General features: G+C 37.7%; 1 protein-coding gene across 1 annotated transcript; it reads right to left on the reverse strand.

The window, feature by feature from the left end:
• Positions 1 to 578: 578 nt before the first annotated feature.
• LOC111919826 (receptor-like protein 47) lies at positions 579 to 3,743 on the reverse strand. Its single transcript, XM_023915399.3, has one exon. It carries the CDS (start codon positions 3,741 to 3,743, stop codon positions 579 to 581), a length of 3,165 nt encoding a protein of 1,054 aa, XP_023771167.3.
• Between the last annotated feature and the right edge of the window lie 18,473 nt (positions 3,744 to 22,216).

Genomic DNA, 22,216 nt, shown 5'->3' on the forward strand with positions numbered 1-22,216 from the left:
GTCTAACAACATAAAACAACCATTGAGTTATTATTAGTTAAAAAGATATGTTTCCTTCATTCTGTTCTAGCAATAAAGGTTATGGTGATAATGTGGAGCAGCTTTAAGACTTCCTATCGGATTGAAAATCAAATGATCATTTCAGGTTGTCTCCTTCACTGGGCATTTATTCGTTACCCAAGTCAGATCTTACATCCCTCTGCAATAGTTATGCTTCAAAAAAATGATGTTACAAAATTAAGAAATATAGATGAATACACTTTGATATCAAAGATGAAAAAGATCAAAAAACATTCACGTAGAAAAACCGGAAGGGAAAAAAAAACATATGAAAAAGAAAATGGTGAGATTAACACAGCATCCTCATCCATAACAAGGGGATCAAGTGTTCTGAGCAGAGCCATAAAAAGCTCAACCACACAACAGATAATGATTTTTTTTTAGTTCCAAACGAATTCCATTCCATATCAAACTAATCTAACTATATGATCTGGTATAAAAACACCAAATCCAGTAAGATTTATAAAATATTGACACCTTTAAATAACATTCATATTACAAAATAACATCCATACTAGCTACTTGATCATTTCCATCATTTTCTGAGCAAACATGAAAAGGTTCCATCTCCACTGCTTCTTGAACAACAAGACTCCGATAATACCCCAAAACCCTGTTGCAAACCCACAGATTATGTCCGCATAAAACAACCATACCTTGGTTTTCTCATCAGCTGCTTCTAACTTTTTCTTGGTTGTTGTTGTTGTTGTTGTTGTTGGGTGTTCTCCTGGAATTGTGCAACTGTTAGGCAATGGAGGTCCACAGAGATCTTTGTTCCCTTCATATATGGATGGATCTGTAAGGGTCTGCAGCTGCCTTCCTGTTGGAATTCGTCCGGACAAGTTGTTGTGTGACAAATTCAAACGGCTCAAAAAGGTCAAATCTGCCATGCTTGGAGGGATCGCCCCAGTGAACTCGTTTCCAGATAAATCAAGAGATTCCAACTTCATCATGCTACCAATGTTATCTGGAATATAGCCTTTGAGATGATTATTAGACAAATTGAGACCCACCAACATAGAAAGTGCAGTTAGCTCGACTGGTATTTCTCCAACAAGTTGATTGCTTGAGAGGTCCATGTTAAAAACCATTCTCAAAGTTGTTGTATATTCAAGATAAACACCTTTCATGACCTGATCAACATTCCCATTAAGAAAGTCAAAAACAAGCCCAGATCCGCTATTATCAACCATGGCAATGAGCTCTCCTAGACAAGGAGGGATGGGTCCCTTCAAGCTGTTGTGTGCAACATCCAAGATCTGAAGATTTGAAGCTTTGCACAAAGACTTTGGAATTCTTCCAGTGAAGTTATTTTTGTGAAACCTCAAAACTGCCAAATTTGTAAGGTTCTCTCCGACCCATTCGGGTATAGTTCCAGACAATTTATTTTCACCCACATCTAAGATATTTAGATATTGTAAATTCCCCAGTTCCCGAGGAAGTTCACCAATAAAGTTGTTGTCATTCAGTTTTAACCAAACTAATGAATTAAGAGCTACGAAACTCGGAATGACATCGGACAACTGATTGGAGCTAAGTATCAGGACTTCCAAGCTTTTCAGATTCTCAAGACAGTTAAGAATTTTGCCGGTTAATGTATTTCTGGAAAGATCAAGAAATATCAGATCTGTCCTTCTGCACAATGACCTTGGAATCGACTCATTGAAAAAGTTATTCCCCAGAAATAATAAAGGAAACAATTGAAACTTATTATGAGTTTCCCCATTAGGAAGGTTTGTCAAAGGTCCGCTTAGATTGTTGTGAGAGAGATCTAAGCTAGGAATGATGGGCATCTTCCGCAACCATCTGGGCAGCTGTCCCGAAATTGTAGCCTTAGACAAATCCAATTCACGAAGATTCCTTTGATTTCGTAGCCACTGTGGAAATCCATTTGCAATATTGCAAGAACTGAGGTCAAGAGATACCAACTGGAATGGAGGTATCCAGTCACGTGAAACATTGAATGTCAACTTGGGGTTAGAAGAAGTATCAAAGTACTTCAACATTGAAAGGTTAGCAAAATGGGCTTCTGAAACTACTCCTTCTAAAGAATTATTAGAGAAATCTAGAGAAAGGAGTTTGGCAAGTTGCCCGGTTTGAACCGGAATAGTCCCATTCAACAAATTTGAACCCAATGACAGTGATTGTAATGAAACAAGTCTTCCTATAGATGCTGGGATGGGGCCCGTTAATCGATTGGAACTTAGATCCAAATGTTTTAAAGCTGCTACATTTCCCAAGGATTCTGGAATTGAACCTTTCAATTGATTAAAAGAAAGATCAAGTTTGGAAAGCTTCCCCAGGAATGTAGGAATGGGACCGGTTAGCTGGTTATTGGAAAGATCTAATGATTGTAAATATCTTAATCTTCCAAGAGATTCTGGGATTCGGCCTGTCAATCTGCTGTTCTGTAGAAAGATCACTCTTAAATTGGCAAGTCTTCCAATTGCATCTGGAACTGTACCATTTGAACATTCACTTAAAACCAACCATTCCAAAGCATAATGGGAACACTGCGATATGTTATTCTGTGATTCTATCATTTCTATTTCAAAATGATTGTTTGATGCATGCAATCGTTTCAGGTGGCATTGCCTCCAGATTCCAACATCCTCAATCTGCTTATAATTGTTACCAGAAAGATCAAGATCTATAAGGTTAGGCATAATAGGAACCGATGAATTTAGCATGTTCCAAGAGAGATCAAGGACTCTTAGGGAACTCATATTTGTGAAAACAGATGGAAATACACCTTCTATTGAATTTTGACTAAGACCCAGGTGTTGGATGTTAGAAAATGTGCTGATATTAAGACGAGGGGAAGATAGATGCGTCTTATCGAGCCCACAACCTGACAAATGCAGCTCTGATAAAGAAGGGATCATGTATAGCAATTTAGCAAAGTTCGATCCCAAACTAAGATCAAACATTGAAAGATCCAGAAATGTTAGGGATGACATGTTTTTGAAAAAGCCAGGGAGTGGACCTTCAAAAGAATTGCCACCAAGATCAAGGTGTCTGATGTTGGGAAGTATTCTACTTGAATTAAGAAAAGGACCAAGATCACCATTGGAAAGTCCACAATACGACAAACTTAACTCTTTTAACGAAGGAAGCCTGTAAAACAGCATGTCCATGTTTTGTGCCCCAAGAAGTTGTACTGAACTAAGATCAAGAACCTTTAAATTAGAAATATTTCCAATGTGAGGAGGAATAATACCTTGAAAACCAGCATAAGAGAGATTGAGGTAGCTCAGCTGTTTCAAGGACCCAATGAACTCCGGGATCCGGCTTCCTCGGAAATCAGTCCCACTCAAGTCCAAGTGTTTTAGATGCCTCAACTCTGACAAAGAAGAGTCTACCTCATTACCACCTAAGTAGCAGGCTTCAGCATAACCCTCTTCAGATCCCGGAGATTCTCTGAGTTGAAGGCTTTCTACCTTTCCAGTGACACCATCACAATGGATTCCTTTCCACAGGCAGCAGTCATGGCCAACCCATGATGACAACATTCCACAAGGATCTTCAACACTTTCTTTGAACTTGAGAAGAGCAAGTCTCTCTTTCTCAGAGCAAATCACACTGGCATTTCCATCACCCAAACAAGTAGTATATGTGGCTCCTGCAAACAGAAAAGCACATATAAAAATGAGATGGAGCCCCAAACCCCTCAGATTCCCCATTATCAACCTGAATCAGTGTAGAGATTGGAAATAAAACTGAAGTAGAAAGATGGAATGTTAAGATGAAGTGATGTGTTGTTTATAATGAAAAAACTAGTTAATTTATAAAGCCATGAAAGACATGGAAGTCAATGACAGACTTGTGTTCTTGTGGTCCTAGGCTATTTTCTTTTTTCTTGATCAACATAAGTGCTTGCTGGCTAACTGTATTACCCATTGGCATTGCATACGCAAATGTATATTACCACAAGTCCACAACCTTTTTAAAAGTATGAACTTAATAAAACACAATATTCGACAAACAAGTACTTGCATTTTCGAAAAATCAAAGATAATTTATGCACTAAAATTGGCCTATAGAAAAACTTAAACTCATGACTATTAAAGGGGTGAGTCAAGAAAAAAACAAAGTAAAAAACACAACTGAAGAGATGATGAATATAGAAGAGCTTTTTATTTAGCCAACACAAATATAATAAGGGATAAATGCAAGAAATAGCAATGCATTTTCATTTATATGTGTATTGATTTGGTCTGCCACAGCAATGTCTTTAACAAAATATAATTGAATAGATTTTACAAAACTAATCCTCATTTGGTCATCTAAGATACTTCTTCATGCAATTATAGAGAGTCTGTTTTAGAGGTGAGAATTCCAACCCACTTATGAGTAATTGGATTCTTTTGGGCCATTCTTTATTTCTAATGGATCAAATAGCTCAACATGGGTAAAAGCTATCCAAATTTTATTTAAATTCATTGAACCTTGTGAGCTGTTTTATTTATTAAAAAAAAAAAAAAAAAAAAAAAAAAAAAAAAAAAAAAAACTAATATTTTACTTTTGTAAATATCTTTGTAATAAGTTCCCTTCAATTATTTGCCCAAAACTTATTTAAATGCAATAAACCTTGTGAACCCTCCTACCAAAAATCCAACATTTTACTTTTGTAAATAAAAATAATTGTGTGATAAGTTCCCTTCAAATGTTTACTAACTAAAATAAGATAAATATCTATTTACATTTGTATATAGAAATTTTTAAAAAACCAACTACTGGACCAATATGAAATATAAGGACACAAACAGTGATTTATTTTTTCTTGTTTAAATGGAAATAAAAATTCGATGAATAGAAATGATAGAAACAAAATTATCACATTTAATAATATGTTTTATAATAAACTTTCATGATTATCAATAAACTCAAATTAAAAGAAGCTTTGAAATGATGAATCTATACGTGTTCAACTTAGCTGGTGCTATCTCTCTATCCAATTTAGCATCGATTTTATTTAAATGTCAATTTTGTTATTTATTGATTTAATTTCAAATGAATGTCTGTATATATAAGCTAAACAGCCTAGCTGATAGCAAAGTGATCAAGACAGCATATTAATGTGTTTGATTGGTTTAAACAAAATGGTTGAACAAGATAAAAATGCATTAATAAAACAATAAATAGAGAGCTACTTTGGAAGACTTGGAAGTCAGTGGAAGAATAATATCCACTAATTTATATTCCTTTAGTCCCCACACCACATGTAAATTAATGAAAACATGTTGCTATTTAACACGTATAGTTGTAAACAACTTACAAAATGAGCATGCTTCAAATAGCTAAATTTGTGCATGACCAACAATCAATGCAAATATAAAACAGAATGAAGAATTTATCAAAGCCGAATAATTGAGCAGATTTAATATGTATATATATATATATATATATATATATATATATATATATATATATATATATATATATATATATATATATATATATATATGTATATGTGGTTAGGTTATTTTGTTTCTAGTAACTATTGTGTGTTAGAATGCACAGATTTGGACCAGCGGATGGAATACAATGAAAGGTAATGATCTGAGGGTCTATGATAGTAGAATAGGATAACATATACCATATAATCACACAAATTTCACCATAAGGGCATTTTAGTCAATTAACCTATATTAAAAAATGAAATTTTCGGATTTTTAGGGATAATTAATTCCTTTATTTTTAAAAATCTGAATATTTTAAATTAATTCAAAATTAGAAATTTGATTTTATTCTATATAGAATGTTAACCATAAACTAGTAAATATATTCGTCGATTATATTCTGTCAGAATGACAGAATGTCAACCATAAACTAGTAAATACATTTTAAAAAGAATACACAAAATCAATTCTTGAACTAATAATATCCAAATAATTACATCGTATGATTATGATTCAATGAATAATAACAACATTCTGAAAGAAAAAAGAAAGAAAAAAACATCACAATCTAACAAAAACACTAATCTATTCTAATAGAATATTATTTTTTAGCAACACTTTATACATTGTAGCATAACACATTCTAGTATAATACACTTTCGTTCTCTATGTTTTCTTCCTTCTTCACATCAATGTTAGCCTCTCCAAAACCTAAATCCACAAAGAAAACATAATCAAGTTTAAAAATTAAAAAATTAAAAAATTCTAAGAGAATAAAAACTATAAATTCTGACAGAATGTATTTGTTGACAATTATTCTCAAATATTCTAACAGAATACATCTATATAAAATAAATTCTAATAGAATACATTACATAATTGAAGAGTTATGATTGAATACAGAATTCAATAGCTGTGATTGAATCATCAACACGCATATGCATTCATCCCTAGTAAACACTAGATTATGTATTCATAATTCACAACAAGGTAAAGAAGAAGATGAAAATGAACAGAAAAGAAACGAATTTGGAATACCTGGCTAGAAGAAGGCTTGCATTCACCATGTAAGACAACCACCCGTAAACACTCAGTAAACCCAAGATCATACACCCTCACCATTGAATCAAAAACAATCAGCCCCACCATGGCATTTTCCGGCAACTGTGCAACAATCAACAGCAACTCATTCTTAAGTGCTTGAAGTTCATCCTCAATTGAACTACCATCAACGACAAAAACAAACGCCGGTTGAATCGTCAACACACATCTGCATTCCTTCCCAGTCAAGAACACAAGAAACAAACACCCATGAATTCCCCTGTCAAATACCAAAACCCAAACAAACCATGAGTTATGTTCAAACAATCAAACCCATATCCCTTTCATTATCATCAATTTTTCCAGGAAAACCCAAACACAAATTCTTTCCTTTGATTTCTATCAAGCAATCAAACAAAAACAAAAAGAAGAAAAAGAATTTTCTTTTACCTGTTGGCACAGTTCACCGGAGAAGAAGAAGCAGCGATCTACGAGCACCACAGAACCACCCTTGTGACTGCTTCCCACCAAGTTCCTCTTCTCGAGCAGACAAAGACAGAGGACCGAAGTTGTCACACCCCCGGCTGAGGCGGCGGAATACGTCGGGCTGTGCGACTTAGTTCATGGATCCCAAGCAAATTGAATATACATCACAAGTTACAACAATAACAACATAGCGGTTACATTCAAGTGTAAAGTTCGAATACAAGGTTCATACATATATTAATAGGTTCATAAATCCGCGATAACAAGTAGGCCGACATAACAAAAACTAAATGAGACTAGACTGCCCGAAAATCCATGAACAAATCTTCTGTTAAAGGCTGGTTCACCGATATCCTGAGAATACATGTGATTTGAGGGTCAACACAAAGGTTGGTGAGAGTTATAGGTTTTCTGCTAAGCGCAGTAATGATATTTTATAAGTCTAGAAAGTATTTCTTTTGTGGTTAAATCCATATTTGATAAAGAGTTAAATCACAAATATATCTATACTTGAAATATTTGTTAAAGAGATGAATCATAAGTAAATCCATACTTAAAATGTTTGATAAAGTGATAAACCATAGGTAAACCCATACTTTAAATGCTTGATAAATAGATAAACCATAGGTAAATCCATACTTGAAAGGCTTGGTAAAGAGTTAAACCATAAGTAAATTCATACTTAAAATGCTTGATAAATAGTTAAACCATAAGTAAATCCATACTTAAAATGCTTGATAAAGAGTTAAACCATAAGTAAATCCATACTTAAAATGTTTGATAAAGAGTTAAACCATAAGTAAGTCCATACTTAGAATGCTTGATAAACAGGGAAATTGGATCCGTGGTTTCTAGTTAAAGAGTCTGGTTAATGCCTATAGTGAGTCCTATAACCGAGCTATGTGACCAGTTATAATCCCTGCATAACGCTTCATTAGACGTCATAGTTATACCAAAGATAAATATCCACCCGCTTCGATTGATCAGTCGAGGTTGTAGCTAGCAACCGCAGGTGGGGGTGTCAACCCGTATAGATCTATACATACGTATCTCGCTCTGAGGATTAGCGGTTATAGTTAAATGGGAATACTAAGTGGTTAAACTTAGGTAATGAATATTGTCCCACTATAGAAGCCATTAACTAGGTTATACGGTAAAGTTTCACTATAAAAGCTGAATAAGTTCGATAAATCCGTAAAAATGTATGTCACTCGCTTAAATAGATAAAATGTTTATTCACATGGATGAATGATTTCCAAGATATAATTGTTATAATTTGTACATATATAATTAATAAATATGTTTTGTACATGCTCGATGTAAGCAAAATAAATTATGCACATGACTAAATATTTTAAACACGTGTATATTGTAAAGAAATCAATTTATAATACATTATTTTGACAATAATAAGTATTAAAACTAGATATATTTTTTTATATGCGTATTCCATAACCTATACATATATTTAGCATGTTTATAAACACATTTCATAACCTGGAAATATATTTATATATATTTCAAACCAGGGGTCTAATATGCACATTTTAACCTACTTTAAGGTTCCAGGACTTGGTTTGCTGGGTTTTTCGGGTGGAGGGGCCATTTTTGGACATTTTAATGTCAGTTTGACTTGATGTGAAAAACTGAATCCCTGGGAGGGGCCAAAGTCGTATAATTCGGAACTATGAGGTTTAAATCATCTACAATTTAATGTAGTTTGAACAGTCACCGATCCGCTTTGAAATCGGGATATACAAGTTATAATAGGGATGTATATGTTACAGGCGATCGATTGGAGGGAAATCGAGACCCACGATTGGGTCTCCGGTCGTGTTTGGTTACAATGACGGAAGACGAAAAAGGAGGCGACAAGGTTACCTGCGGTGGAGAAGCAACAGCGGCGACGGAGGTGATAAGCAGCAAGGCGGCGGCGGTGATCTGTTGTGGTGGTCGGAGCTCGTTCCAACGTCTCCGATTACTTTGTTTCTGGTCGAAATCAGTGGAGAAGACGAATGGGAAGGAGAGGGGCCCGATGGTGGCTGAAATCAGCGGCTGCGGTGGCCTTCTCGTCGGAAAACCTACACCTTCAGTGGTGGTGCTCTTAATTCAGAAAAGAAAACGAAGAAGAAGGAAGGGGAAATAGATTAGAGGTCAAGAGATGTTGGATGGTGGTGGGTCACGGCAGAAGAGGTGGCAGGAGGTCAAGATGGTCGACTGTTGGGTGGTGATTCATGGTGGTTCAGTGGTGATTCGGTGGTGGAGTAACGGTGTCAATGGTGGTGGGATTTTTGTGGAACTTAAACCACAAATCCTCTCCTTATAGCTTCAGATTCGAGATTTCAGTGAAAGGGATGGAAAATTACTGATCAATTGGTCAGAGGGTTAACGTTTGAGGGGTTAAGACAACTTGATTTCCTAAGATTCGATTGCACAGGCATCTAAATGGAGAAAGGGAATCAGAGAGGTTCAGCGTCTGTAGGAGGAAGAAGACACAATTTCTTGATTTTGGCACAAATGGTCCCTGCTATTTGACACTTAATGAGAACTACCCTACTCTCATATACCCTTACTAAAATAGTTTCAGAAAATAACAAAACTCCCCCTAGACATATATTTATTGAAGATATATAATTTTATCTAATAAATAAATTTATTTAAATGAAAATCCTAAAATCACTTTTATTTTATTCTCTTTTTTTAATTATTCCTGCTAAGATCATTTTGATTATTATTTTCTATTATTATAATGATTATTTTCTATCATCAATTGAAAGAGTACTTGGCGAATAATAACTTTTAGTTCAAGGATTTCAAAAAGTTCATACGGGTTGACTATTCGAGTTGTAAACTTCGGGAATACGCGTTCAAAGTTTTGCATCTAATTGTCTGAAACGTCTAATTTTTCTGATTTTTACAAATATTTTTACTAAAATATACATTAAATTTTCATCGGTCAAGATACAAAAGGTTCGCGGTGAACTGACCATTTACAGATTCAGCCCTAAATTCCAGGATGTCACAGAAGTCCTTTCTCCCCCTTCGTGAGTGGATATCGATCGAACCAGAAAAGAAAAGAGATCGCCGACGCTACCCTTCCTGCCGGCTATCCCTCCCTCGGCGGAGCTGCTTCGCCAACTCCGATACCCCACCTCGGTTTGCATCTTTAATTTGGTTTCTTCCCCAATCAACTGAAGACGAAGACCTCGATTTCTTCACAACCTTTTCCCTTTGGCCTCGTCGATATAACTAGGTTGATGGTGATGGTGTTGATGCCGATGATGAAGTGTTCAGCCACAAACATAACTAGGTCAAATATATTTAGTTTAATTCCTTAACTGAATGATTAGTTTATTTCCTTAATTGAATGATTTCAATTAAATAATTTCCTTAAATAAAAGTACAAAAGGTCCAAAATACCCTTTAATGATTTAGTTAATTATTTATTATTTCTTGAATTCTCATTGGTGCATTTAGGCACACAATAGTGGCTAAAAACAATTGAACCTAACTATATATATATATATATATATATATATATATATATATATATATATATATATATATATATATATATTTCTTGCAAATTATAGAAGGAATTACCTTTCTTTCTAATTCAAATGAAGGTTTGCCTTCTTGAAGCTAGCATCAAGCCCTTCACAATCCAGAGCTAGCTTTTAACAATGTTCACACCTAACACAATAGACAATTAAAATATGTTGATCCATCTATAATCAGACTTAAGGATATACTTTTAATAAAGAGAATGCTCAAAAGTTAAAGTATGGCCATCTAAAGTTCAAGTACAACCTACGTATATGCAGTTAGTACTCTCCATTTTCCCGTTAGCCATTTCTACCGTGAATGAATTATCTAATGCACATGGTTTTTGTTTAAGCAGGTGTGAAAATTTGTGACTTACGAAACTTTTCTCTGCTCCACTGTCGAAAAGTATGCAAGCATATGAGTTATCGAGGAGAAACGTACCAGTAACTATCGTAGGATCAGCTACCGCTTCCTCGTGGCCCAAGGCCATAACTCTTCCTACTCCTCCACCCATCCCCGCTTTAGGGCAGTTCCTCTTGTGGTGGCCCACTTCGCCACAACCATAGCAAGCTTGGCTCATATCGGCGTTAGGAACCTAGGCGGCCTGAGCCGTTGGAGTCTTGCAGAAACGGACTGTATGCCCCTTCCTGTTGCAGTTAGAGCACTGCATCTCCTTGCAAGGTTCGTGGTGGTGGAAGCTGCATTTGGTGTACTTCGGGAGAGTTCCAACATAAGTTTTTGCTGGTAAGGGGTTCGCAGGGACAACGGGAGTTACCGTGGCAGCATTGATTGCCACAAGTTGTTGTCTGTAGGAGGATACTTGCGAAGCCCCTCTTTTCCTCTTGTTCCACCCCTTCTTGTTGTTGTTGACCTTTTGTGGTACTGGTGCAGGGATTTTTGGGTTCTGAGGTTTCTTGTGATCTATGAGAGATTGTGCCAGCTCCTTGGCACTATCAAAAGTGACAGGCTTGGAAGGCAACACACTTGACTGGATCTGGGGCGACAATCCCCAGATATATCTCTCTATCTTCTTGCTCTCGAGAGCAACCATATCAACGCATAGGATTGCCAGATCACAGAACCTATTTGTGTAGGTTGATATGTCGGACCCAACCATTTGTAGACCCCAGAGTTCCTGCTCGAGTTTTTGTACTTCACATCGAGGACAGTACTCCCTCATCAGCATGTCCTTCAAGTGTTCCCGGCTGATGGAATATGCTATCACTAGAGTCAGATACTTAACATGGCCGTTCCACCATCTTAGTGCTCTGTCAGAGAAGGTACAAGCTGCAAACTTGACCTTGTTGCCCTCCTGGCAAGCACAGATTTCAAAGACAGATTCCATCTTTTCAATCCATTGCCTTAACACCATAACCCCACCAGTTCCATTGAAGCTGCAGGGTTTGACGTTCGTGAAGTCCTTATAGGTGCATTCCCGAGGATGTCCATGGCTTTCATCGTGGTTCGAGGGAGGTGCACCTGTTCCCGATCCACTAAGGGCAGGGGCGTTGATGGCTGACACAGCAGCTGCAACTGCTGCTGTGAAAGTTGCCTGGAACATAGTGGCATCGAAGGGAGGAGGTGGTTGTGGAGGTTGAGGTGTTGGTGGAGGTGGTGGTATCGATGTTTCGTTGTTTGAGTTACGCCTGGGATTTCTTCATGGCGGCATCTTTAACTATACGTTTAAAAGATGACGACATGGATAAGAATAACTGAATGATGAATGTGTCTCATGGACTAATTCCCCATAGTCCAACAACATAATGAATAGTATAACTAAATGAAGATGATAGCTTTTGGATAAAAATTTCCATATGATTAGATATCTGTCAATAATACGGGGATTACAGATGTAATAGGTTCGGGAAAAATGTCCTAGAAGTAGGCCTTACATCAACCAAGATAGGACAATTTTTTACAAAACTATGACTAGATCAAGACCTAACAGGTCTAAGATTTACAAAGATAGGAAATTACACCAAAGTTTTTACATAAACTAGGTTATATCCAAAAAATGAGTCGTCGAGATTCTGTCGGCGACGAGAACTGCTAGCATGAGTTCTTGATCCCGACAGTAGATGTTCTATGTCCCTCATACGCCTGTCAGCTCTCACTTGCTGAGCTCGAAGTTCCCTAACTTTAGCTTGAGTTTCAGCAAGTTCCCTTTGCAGAGCTGCATTACGGGCCAGAGTCCTTTCTTGAGCAGACTCTAGTTGGCGAATGCAGACGGTGTTAACGCCAGAGTTGGCATCAATCTCCAAAACTCGATTGATGGTTGATTGACCCAGTATCGTGTTCCTAGAAATTCTACGAACCATGATGGGTAGGACCCTATCAGCAGATCCTCCTCAGTGAGGTTGTAGAAACTTCCGTCTCCGTTGTAGGGAATGGGTTGACCTGTTCCTGACTCCATCTATTCAAGTTAGTGGCCCACAGAGGTGTGGGTCCTTGAAATGCAGGAGGGGGGTTCAGGTTTGGGTCTTGAGCAGCTGGGGGTAGGTTGTTGACTTCAGGCTCCGAGTCAGAACTATCAGAAAAACCCTCAGCATGGTGATCATCCAAAGGGATTGGGTGATCATATTCTGGTTCTTCCTCTATCCATCCAGCGTTGCCTTGGTTTGGGAAGTATGGATCGTCGTGGTGAAATCCAGCCATTAAAATCTATGCGAGAAAAGGGATATAAGAAATAGCTAAAATAGACGAACTGACTAAGATAATTACAGTAAGACTAAATACTCCTATGGAATTACTTTATGGTTGTGTTGGTAAGTTTTTAGACTTGTTGCCACATCACAACCATTCTTGGGCATATGTTAATCACTCCTTGGACCAGCATAGTTGATCAGGCTATGCCATTCCCAAGACTGACCATATATCCCCAGGCTTACTTTTGATATTCAACAATCGTAATACTTTTGTTCTTGTCATTGTGACACTGATTTTAGTATGAATGCAGGCACGTATACTTACTTAAATATTTTATTATTTAAAAGTATAACTCTTAGACAGAGTGTTTTAATCCCAATGTATTTATAGTGAGTATATCTTTTATGGGTTAATATACTACATTCACTATAAACAATGCTATGATACCAATCTGTCACACCCCAAAACCAAGAACGGTGGAAACGTTCTGGGTGGAGGACGTCATGTATAGTATCACAACAGTGTAAAGTAGTAAACAAGCAACAACATCATCCATTGCATTAAAAGTAAAGTTTTAATACATGTGTGTTCTTTCAATGTAATAAGACACCAAAAATACAATCAAAATAAAAGACGAGTCTTGTCTGTGCTACGTCTTCTCAAAACCTGGCCATCGTACCTGTCTACTGCTGACCTGAGAATACAAGTTATTTTGAAAGCGAGTATCAGCCTAAAGTCGGTGAATTCATAAGTATTTAAGTGTCATTGTCTTGTTTTGGAAAACTGTTATGAATGCCCTGTAAATCTTTAAATGAAACAATTGATGTAAGTAATGAAAAACCCTAGAAAATCCCTTATTTCCTACTAGTATGAAATGTAGTCTTCTACCAAGACCCGAATGTTTTGTAAGTAAAAATGATAGTTTTTCATTTCTTTTTACTAGTACTAAGAGTACTTAGTCTAACTCCTCATTTATGTGAATGTATCACAAAATAAAGCAATAGGAAAATGTACTAATGTAATTGTTATCCTTTTGTATTAGGATTAACACCACATCGCGATTGGCGAAATGTATAACCTTTGAACATCCGTAGATTGTTCAATTGTCATCTGTAGCTACAGCAGGTTGGAGAAAGGGTTAGTCCCGTAAACATATTCCTAATATAAGTATTAACCGTAGGCATCCGTAGATGTTCATCAACCTCTGTGGCGAGCAGTAGGCCCAAGGAATGGTTAGTCCCGTAAAGGTACTCCTAGTATAAGTAATAACCGTGGGCATCCGTAGATGTTCATCAACCACTGGTGCTAATCAGCTGGGATTCGGAATGGTTAGTTCCGTCTTGATATCCCGTTGAACTGGGATAGGCAGGACAATTTTCTCAGAAGGTACTAATAAATCATCCTAATGAATCGAGGTACAAGTATCTATGTAAATATATACAGGAAGATGTATCTACGTAAAGGTACTCATGTAATGTATTCATGTAAGGTACTCATGTAATGTATTCATGTAAGGTACTCATGTAATGTATTCATGTAAGGTATGTTGGATTAGTGTCTAAGTCCATAACTATTTTGGTATGTACTTGACCCGATGGTGCATGGTCCTTTTGGGTTGCCTTCATTAAAGCAACTTGATAGGATGAATTATGGATAGAAAGGATTAAATATGATTTATTAATGTATTATAAGGATAATATATTAAAGGAGAAATCATATTGTTTAATTTATATTAGTCAAGAATTAATTGGTAATTAGTTTTGTGACTAAAAGAGATTAATTAAACTTAAGGGGCTAGAATTGTAATTATAAGATAATTGCAATTTGGTCCATGGATTGCCTTATATTAAGGAGTGGACGAATTCTATTGGAAAATCCATGAGAAATCGTCCAAGGCCTTAAGGAAAGGAATCCATGGGTTGCTTAGGGCTTAAGCATCCAAATTAGGGTTTCCTTGTTAGATAACCCTAATAGCCTCACTATATATAGACCCCTTATGACCCAAAAACGTGAACAAGCATCGTTCTAGGGTTTCACACGTTTTTGGGCAGCCTCCATCCTCTCTCCTCTTCATCCTCTTGCTCTTGGTGTTTGTGAACCATTAGAGGAGTGACATTTGTGACTCTAAGCTTTCTAAAGTCAATACAAGGAGGAATTGAGATTGTTATTGCTACATAACAATCAAGGTATGATCTTAAGCCTATTCTCATGTTAATATGATTATTGAATGCTAGAATTAGGGTTTATAGTCTTAGATAACTTACATGTACAATAGAGAAACCTAGATCCAAGCTTTAGGGTTTGTATGAGCACATAGGATGTTCTTATGACCAAAACCCATCAAGGTACTCATGTAATGTATAGTGTAGACTCATGAATGAACTGACTCTGATGTAATTCCTTGTAATAGGAATAATGTTATGTATCTCCTAACTATCCCTATAATAGTTAACTCAAAGGTAATTGATTGTCCAAACAGGTTTATACACCCTTGCTACACAAGAGTGTGGGAAACTGAATGAAGGATGAAAACTATAACATCAATACATAAAAAAGAACATAAGTGTATAGATATAGTTTTGTTCAAGAAGGTAAAAATGGTTTTGTAAGACATCTAAGTGTTTTGAACAATAATTAACAATGACTTGATGTCATTTTAATAAACATTTCAAACGTAATACTTTTGCTATCAAGGTATTTTTAAGATATAAAACCATTTCATGCATCACATTTTGTAGTATGTGAAATCTACTGAATGAAAACACAGTTATAGATACATATGATTGATTTAATAACATGTTGTTTTCTACCTATATCCCCCCCATTAAAGCATTTAAAATCATTTAAAACATTGATTAAGGGGTATGAACTCACCTGTAGATGGTGGTTTGGATGTACTGAACAGTGAAGGGTTGTTAGGTGTCAAGTGAGGACTTGTACACACACTATGATCCTAATGAACATATAATCACACATATATGCACCCAATTAGTCTTAAACTACTAATTGTAAATGTTAATACATCCTAGAACATGATAAACACTTTATATAAGTGTTATAAGCCCTAAGGATTGCATCTAAGTTGTTGTGGGACAAGGCTAATGGGTTTAGGGTTCCAAAGGACCCTATATATGAGTTTGCTCTCCAATAACCTCACACAAGGAGTTTACGGCCGTAAACCCTTGAGTTTACGGCCGTAAGCTCCTAAGCTTAATGACATTTTGTGTTTTGAAGTGTTACATGATCCCTAGAAGCAATTCTACTTGGTGGTTTAATCCATGGAAGAGTTTAGGGCATTAAGACACTCCTTTGAGGAGTTTACGGCCCCAAGGCCATTCCCTTTTGAGTTCAATGTCGTACACTCATATGGGAAGGGGTATTTTTATGTTTTCAAGTCTCATGCTCATCTAGGATAGGTTCTAGACATTTATCTAAGGCTAATGAAGGCCTTAGGCACACTTTGGTACCCTTGATGGATGTTCACGGCCCAAGGACCATTTCCATGAGAGATTACGGCTGTAATCTCTCTTTGGGATGGGTCTTTGATGTTTTTAAGGTGCTTGAATTAACTAGGAGTGATTCTAGGTATTGATCCAAGGCTTTAGGAGTGTTTAAGGCACTCTTTGGCCCTTGAGTTTGGAGTTCATGGTCCAAGAACTTCTTGGGCCGTGAACACCTTACTCTTGGTGTTCATGGGTGATTTCTAGTCTTATAAACACTGGCATACAAGTCTAAGGTAGTTACATATCATGGGGGAAGGACTAGGCATTGTTTTAAGAGTTTACTCCCCAAGGTGTTCTTGGGCGGTAAACTCTCGAATCTAGTTGTTTTGTTATGAAATCGATGTTATTAAGTACATTACTAGCTATATAATACAACTAGAGAGAGGTACTCACAATTTGGGATGAAAACCTGAAGATCTGTGAGTGAGAAAATGGCTTTTCTCTAGTTGGAAATGTAAATAAGGAATGAATATGGTTCAGAATTCTATATATAGTCCTGGGATTTTTGGCAGAAAATATTTTATTCCCGAAATGAACTCTAATATAATAGAGTTTTGGAATAACGGAGTTACACAAAACCCTAGTGCATCCACTCTCCTGATATCTCCTTAAGTGTAAACCCTGAAATACTCAAACTTATACGAAAAAATATGAAAATTTATTATGACTGTTATAACTTCTATTGACTTGGTACTGTTCGCACATAATGGAAATTTCGGGTTGTCACATCATCCCCCTGTTAGAAGGAATTTCGTCCCGAAATTAGAATTTAAGCAAATAAAGTATTTTACAGATAACTAAGGAAAAAGATGAGGATATTTCCGTTTCATCTGATCCTCTCGTTCCCAAGTGAATTCAGGTCCTCGCTTGGCGTTCCAACGAACCTTCACTATCGGGATACGGATTTGTTTCGTTTGCTCGATCTCTCAGTCCATGATCTCTACTGGTTCTTGCACGAAGTTGAGGCTCTCGTTGATTTTGATCTCGTTGAGTGGAATAATAAGAGTCTCGTTGGACAAACACTTTTTCAAGTTCGATACGTGGAAGGTAGAATGTACGTTACTGAGTTCACGCGGTAGATTGAGTTTGTAAGCTATAGGGCCGATTCTCGCAAGAATCTCTAAAGGCCCTATGTATCTTGGATTGAGCTTCCCACGCTTTTTGAAGCGTATCAAGCCCTTCCAGGGTGAGACCTTTAGTAGAACTCGGTCGCCCACCTGGAATTCCAACGGTTTCCTTTGCTTGTCTGCGTAGCTTTTCTGTCGGTCTCTAGAGGCTTTCAATCGTTCACGAATTTGAACGATCTTCTCTGTCGTTTACTGAATGATTTCCGGACCTGTGAGAGTGCTTTCGGGAACTCCTCCCTTGGCTAACTGGGTATCACCCACCTCAGCCCAGCACAGTGGGGATCTGCACTTTCGGCCATAGAGGGCCTCGAATGGAGCTGCCTTTATGCTCGTGTGATAGCTGTTGTTGTAGGAAAATTCGACAAGGGGTAAATGGATATCCCAAGCTTTCCCAAAGTCAATCACATAGGATCTGTGGATGGTAGGCTGTACTCATGTCCAGCCTAGTTCCTAGGGAACTTTGTAACGACTGCCAGAACCCTGAAGTGAATCTACTATCTCTGTGCGAGATAATAGATAAGGGAACACCGTGCAGTCTTACAATCTCCCTAATGTAAGTTCATGTAAGTTTCTCCATCTTGTTTGTTTCTTTGATTGGCAAGAAGTGTGCAGGCTTGGTCAGTCTATCAACGATGACCCATATGGAATCAAGTCCACCCGTCGTCTTGGGAAACTTGGTTATGAAGTCCATAGTGATCCGCTCCCACTTCCATTCTGGTATCTCCGGTTGCTGTAGAAGACCGGAGCGTTTCTTGTATTTGACCTTGACCTTTGAGCAAGTAAGGCATTTACTCACGAAGGTAGCAATATCTGCTTTCATGTTATCCCACCAGTATAACTTTTTAAGATCCAGATACATCTTATCTGAACTCGGGTGGACGGAATAACGAGTGTTGTGAGCTTCGGTCATGACCAAGTCTCTGAAGCCACCGTGTTTCGGTGTCCAGATCCGATCCATGAGATATAAGGCTCTGCCACCCTTGACTTCCAAGTTCTTATTCATCCCTCTAAGGGATTCACCTGCCATGTTTTCAGGTTTCAAAGCGTCGAGCTGAGCCTCCTTAATTTGCGTGGACAGGTGTGAATGGATAGTTAGAGTCAAAGATTTGACTCTACGACCAACATATTCTTTCCGACTTAGGGCGTCGGCTACTACATTGGCTTTACCCGGATGATAGCGAATTTCGCACTCGTAATCACTAAGTAGCTCGACCCACCGTCGTTGTCTCATGTTGAGCTCCTTCTGGTCGAAAATGTGTTGTAGACTTTTGTGGTCTGTAAAGATCGTGCTTTTGTACCATACAGGTAGTGTCTCCAGATCTTCAGAGAAAACACAACTGCTCCTAGTTCAAGATCATGGGTGGTGTAGTTAACCTCATGTGTCTTCAGTTGTCTCGAGGCATAGGCTATGGCTTTAACTCGCTGCATCAGAACACATCCGAGTCCTTGATTGGATGCATCGCAATAGACAACGAAGTCTTTTATCCCTTCGGGGAGGGATAGTATTGGTGCGGTGCACAAGGCTTGTTTGAGTGTTTGGAACGCTCTTTCCTGCTTCTCTTCCCAGTCAAAGGCCACGCCTTTCTGGGTTAGGGTTGTAAGAGGTTTCGCTATGCGGGAGAAGTTCTGAATGAACCTACGATAGTAGCCAGCGAGACCTAGAAATTGACGAATTTCTGTAGGTGTCTTCGGTGCTGACCAGTTTTCAATGGATTTGATTTTCGAAGGGTCCACGTGTATTCCTTCTTTGCTAACAACATGACCCAAGAATTCGACTCGTCGGATCCAAAATTCGCACTTGAAGAACTTCGCATAGAGCTTCTCCGCTCGTAATGTTTCTAAGACACTACGGAGATGTTGACTATGTTCCTTCTTACTACGAGAGTAGATAAGTATGTCATCAATGAAAACAATGACGAACTGCTCCAAGTAAGGATGGCACACCCTATTCATCAGATCCATGAATATTGCGGGCACGTTAGTTAATCCGAACGGCATCACCACAAACTCGTAGTGTCCATAACGAGTTCGGAAGGCTGTCTTGGGAACATCCTCCTCTAACACTCATAGTTGGTGATATCCGGATCGTAGATCTATCTTCGAGAAGTAGTTGGGTCCTTGAAGTTGATCAAATAAATCGTCAATGCGGGGCAAAGGATAACGATTTTTAATGGTAAGCTTGTTGAGTTCTCTATAATCGATGCACATGCGAAACGATCCATCTTTCTTCTTGATGAACAAGACCGGTGCTCCCCATGGTGAGAAGCTTGGTCTAATGAATCCCTTCTTGAGAAGTTCATTAAGATGACTGGAAAGTTCTTGCATCTCGGCCGGTGCCAGACGATAAGGAGATTTGGCTACGGGAGTAGCTCCTGGCACTAAGTCGATTCTGAACTCGACTTGGCGTTGTGGTGGTAAACCGGGAAGTTCTTCTGGGAAGATGTCGGGAAAGTCGCGTACTTCTGGGAGGTTCTAAATGTCTTTCATTTCTTGACTCGTATCGACGACGTGTGCGAGGAATGCATGATATTCCTTTTGCAAGCACTTCTGGGCTTGAATGCACGAAATGATGCGAAGACTCGTACTAGGTTTGTCGCCATAGATAACTAAGGTTTCGTTTTTAGGAAGGTTAAGACGGACTGCTTTTTCAAAGCACATGATGTCGGCGCGAAGAAAACTCAATTAATCCATGCCGATGATAACGTCGAAACATTTAATTGGGACCGGCATGAGGTCTATCTTGAAAGTATGGCCATCTAAAGTTAAAGTACAACCTACGTATATGCAGTTAGTACTCTCCGTTTTCCCGTTAGCCATTTCTACCGTGAATGAATTATCTAATGCACATGGTTTTTGTTTAAGCAGGTGTGCAAATTTGTGACTTACGAAACTTTTCTCTGCTCCACTGTCGAAAAGTATGCAAGCATATGAGTTATCGAGGAGAAATGTACCCATTTACACATACAAAGAGGAAAGCCTAAAACACCCACTTACATAATGGGAGTCACTCACTTCCTATTTATAGGAAAGACTCAACCCATTTACACATACAAAGAGGAAATCCTAAAACACTACATCCAAGCATGACATTGCACCCTAACATTCTCCCCGTCAAAGTTAGGATTAGATGTCTGACTTTAATCTCCAACGAGCTAGCGCGATCAAGACCAAACACCCCTTTGAAGTAACACCGGTCTTCAAATCCACAAACGAATATTCGACAAACCCGAAAAGCTTCGAATACCCATCATTCTCCCCCTTTTTATATCAAAAAATGATTATAAAACCCACTAAGGATGAGAAGCGCCCGAGGAATAGTCTTCATAATACTCCCCCTTGATGTGTACCAAAAATGAATTACCAAAAATCTTGCACGGAAAAAAAAATCACGAAAAAGCCACAAAAAATTTCCAATTTATGAAATTTTTTGACATTTTGAGTGAAAGTTGCAAGATTTTTCAAAAACCGGGTAGAAACTATCACTTTCTGAAACTTCCAGGGACCCGTTGCGCCAAAAACAGTCAAATATGCAAAACTCTAGCCCATTTGCGAAACCGGGCATAAAGCATAAATTCGCACAAACTGCAAGGACCAGAACTGAAAATTCTACAATTTCTCAGCTTTTATTACCCATATGCAAAGTTGGGTATTTGTTGCCAAAAATCAGAAACTGCAGGTACTCATTTTGAAAATTTCTGCATTTTCTTCAAACTTGCGAAACTGGGCTAATTTTGCCATTTCGTGAAAATACAAGGGGCCAAATTCGAAACTATTTGTTTTCTTCCCCAATTCACGTTGTACAGTAAAATACTTCGCGTCGTGCACGTTCCTTACAAATGCTTTGCATAATAATCTTTCGCACATCGATTTCAACAAATGCAAATGAAGAACTTTCGCATATGCGAACTCAATCATAAATCTTAGATGCTAAACCTAATCAATATAACCTCATATGCGACTCAATGAAGACCCAGATGCGAACTCAATTGATTTCATATGCGGACCCACTACTGCAAGATGCGAACAAACATTCTCAGCAATAACAAACTAAACTCAAACGATATCCAAATTCATTCCAGACTTCGCTTTTTCTTCACATCAACAATCGATTTCAACCATCAACAAACGAAATCAATCCATTCACGCTTCGTTTTTCAGCCAAATACACCAAATTCGAAATCAACTATTAGTCAACTATCGATTATAAACTCCAGTTTTTTCTTTTCAAAACCATCGATCACACTTTGAGTTCAAAATCAAATAATCAAAATCGAATCAATAACCAACAGCAGTCGATTTTTGATACATCGACTTCAAACACAACACAATACTCGGTTATCGATTCCAACACATCGATTATCTTCGATTCCAAATCTGAGTTCTATTCCCAAATCATCGACAATAC

The sequence above is a fragment of the Lactuca sativa genome, chromosome 8, assembly GCF_002870075.4.
Source record: "Lactuca sativa cultivar Salinas chromosome 8, Lsat_Salinas_v11, whole genome shotgun sequence".
NCBI lineage: Eukaryota > Viridiplantae > Streptophyta > Magnoliopsida > Asterales > Asteraceae > Lactuca > Lactuca sativa.

Coding starts and splice junctions, on each gene's coding strand:
- LOC111919826 (XM_023915399.3), bottom strand. CDS start 3,743: ATGGGGAATCTGAGGGGTTTGGGGCTCCATCTCATTTTTATATGTGCT.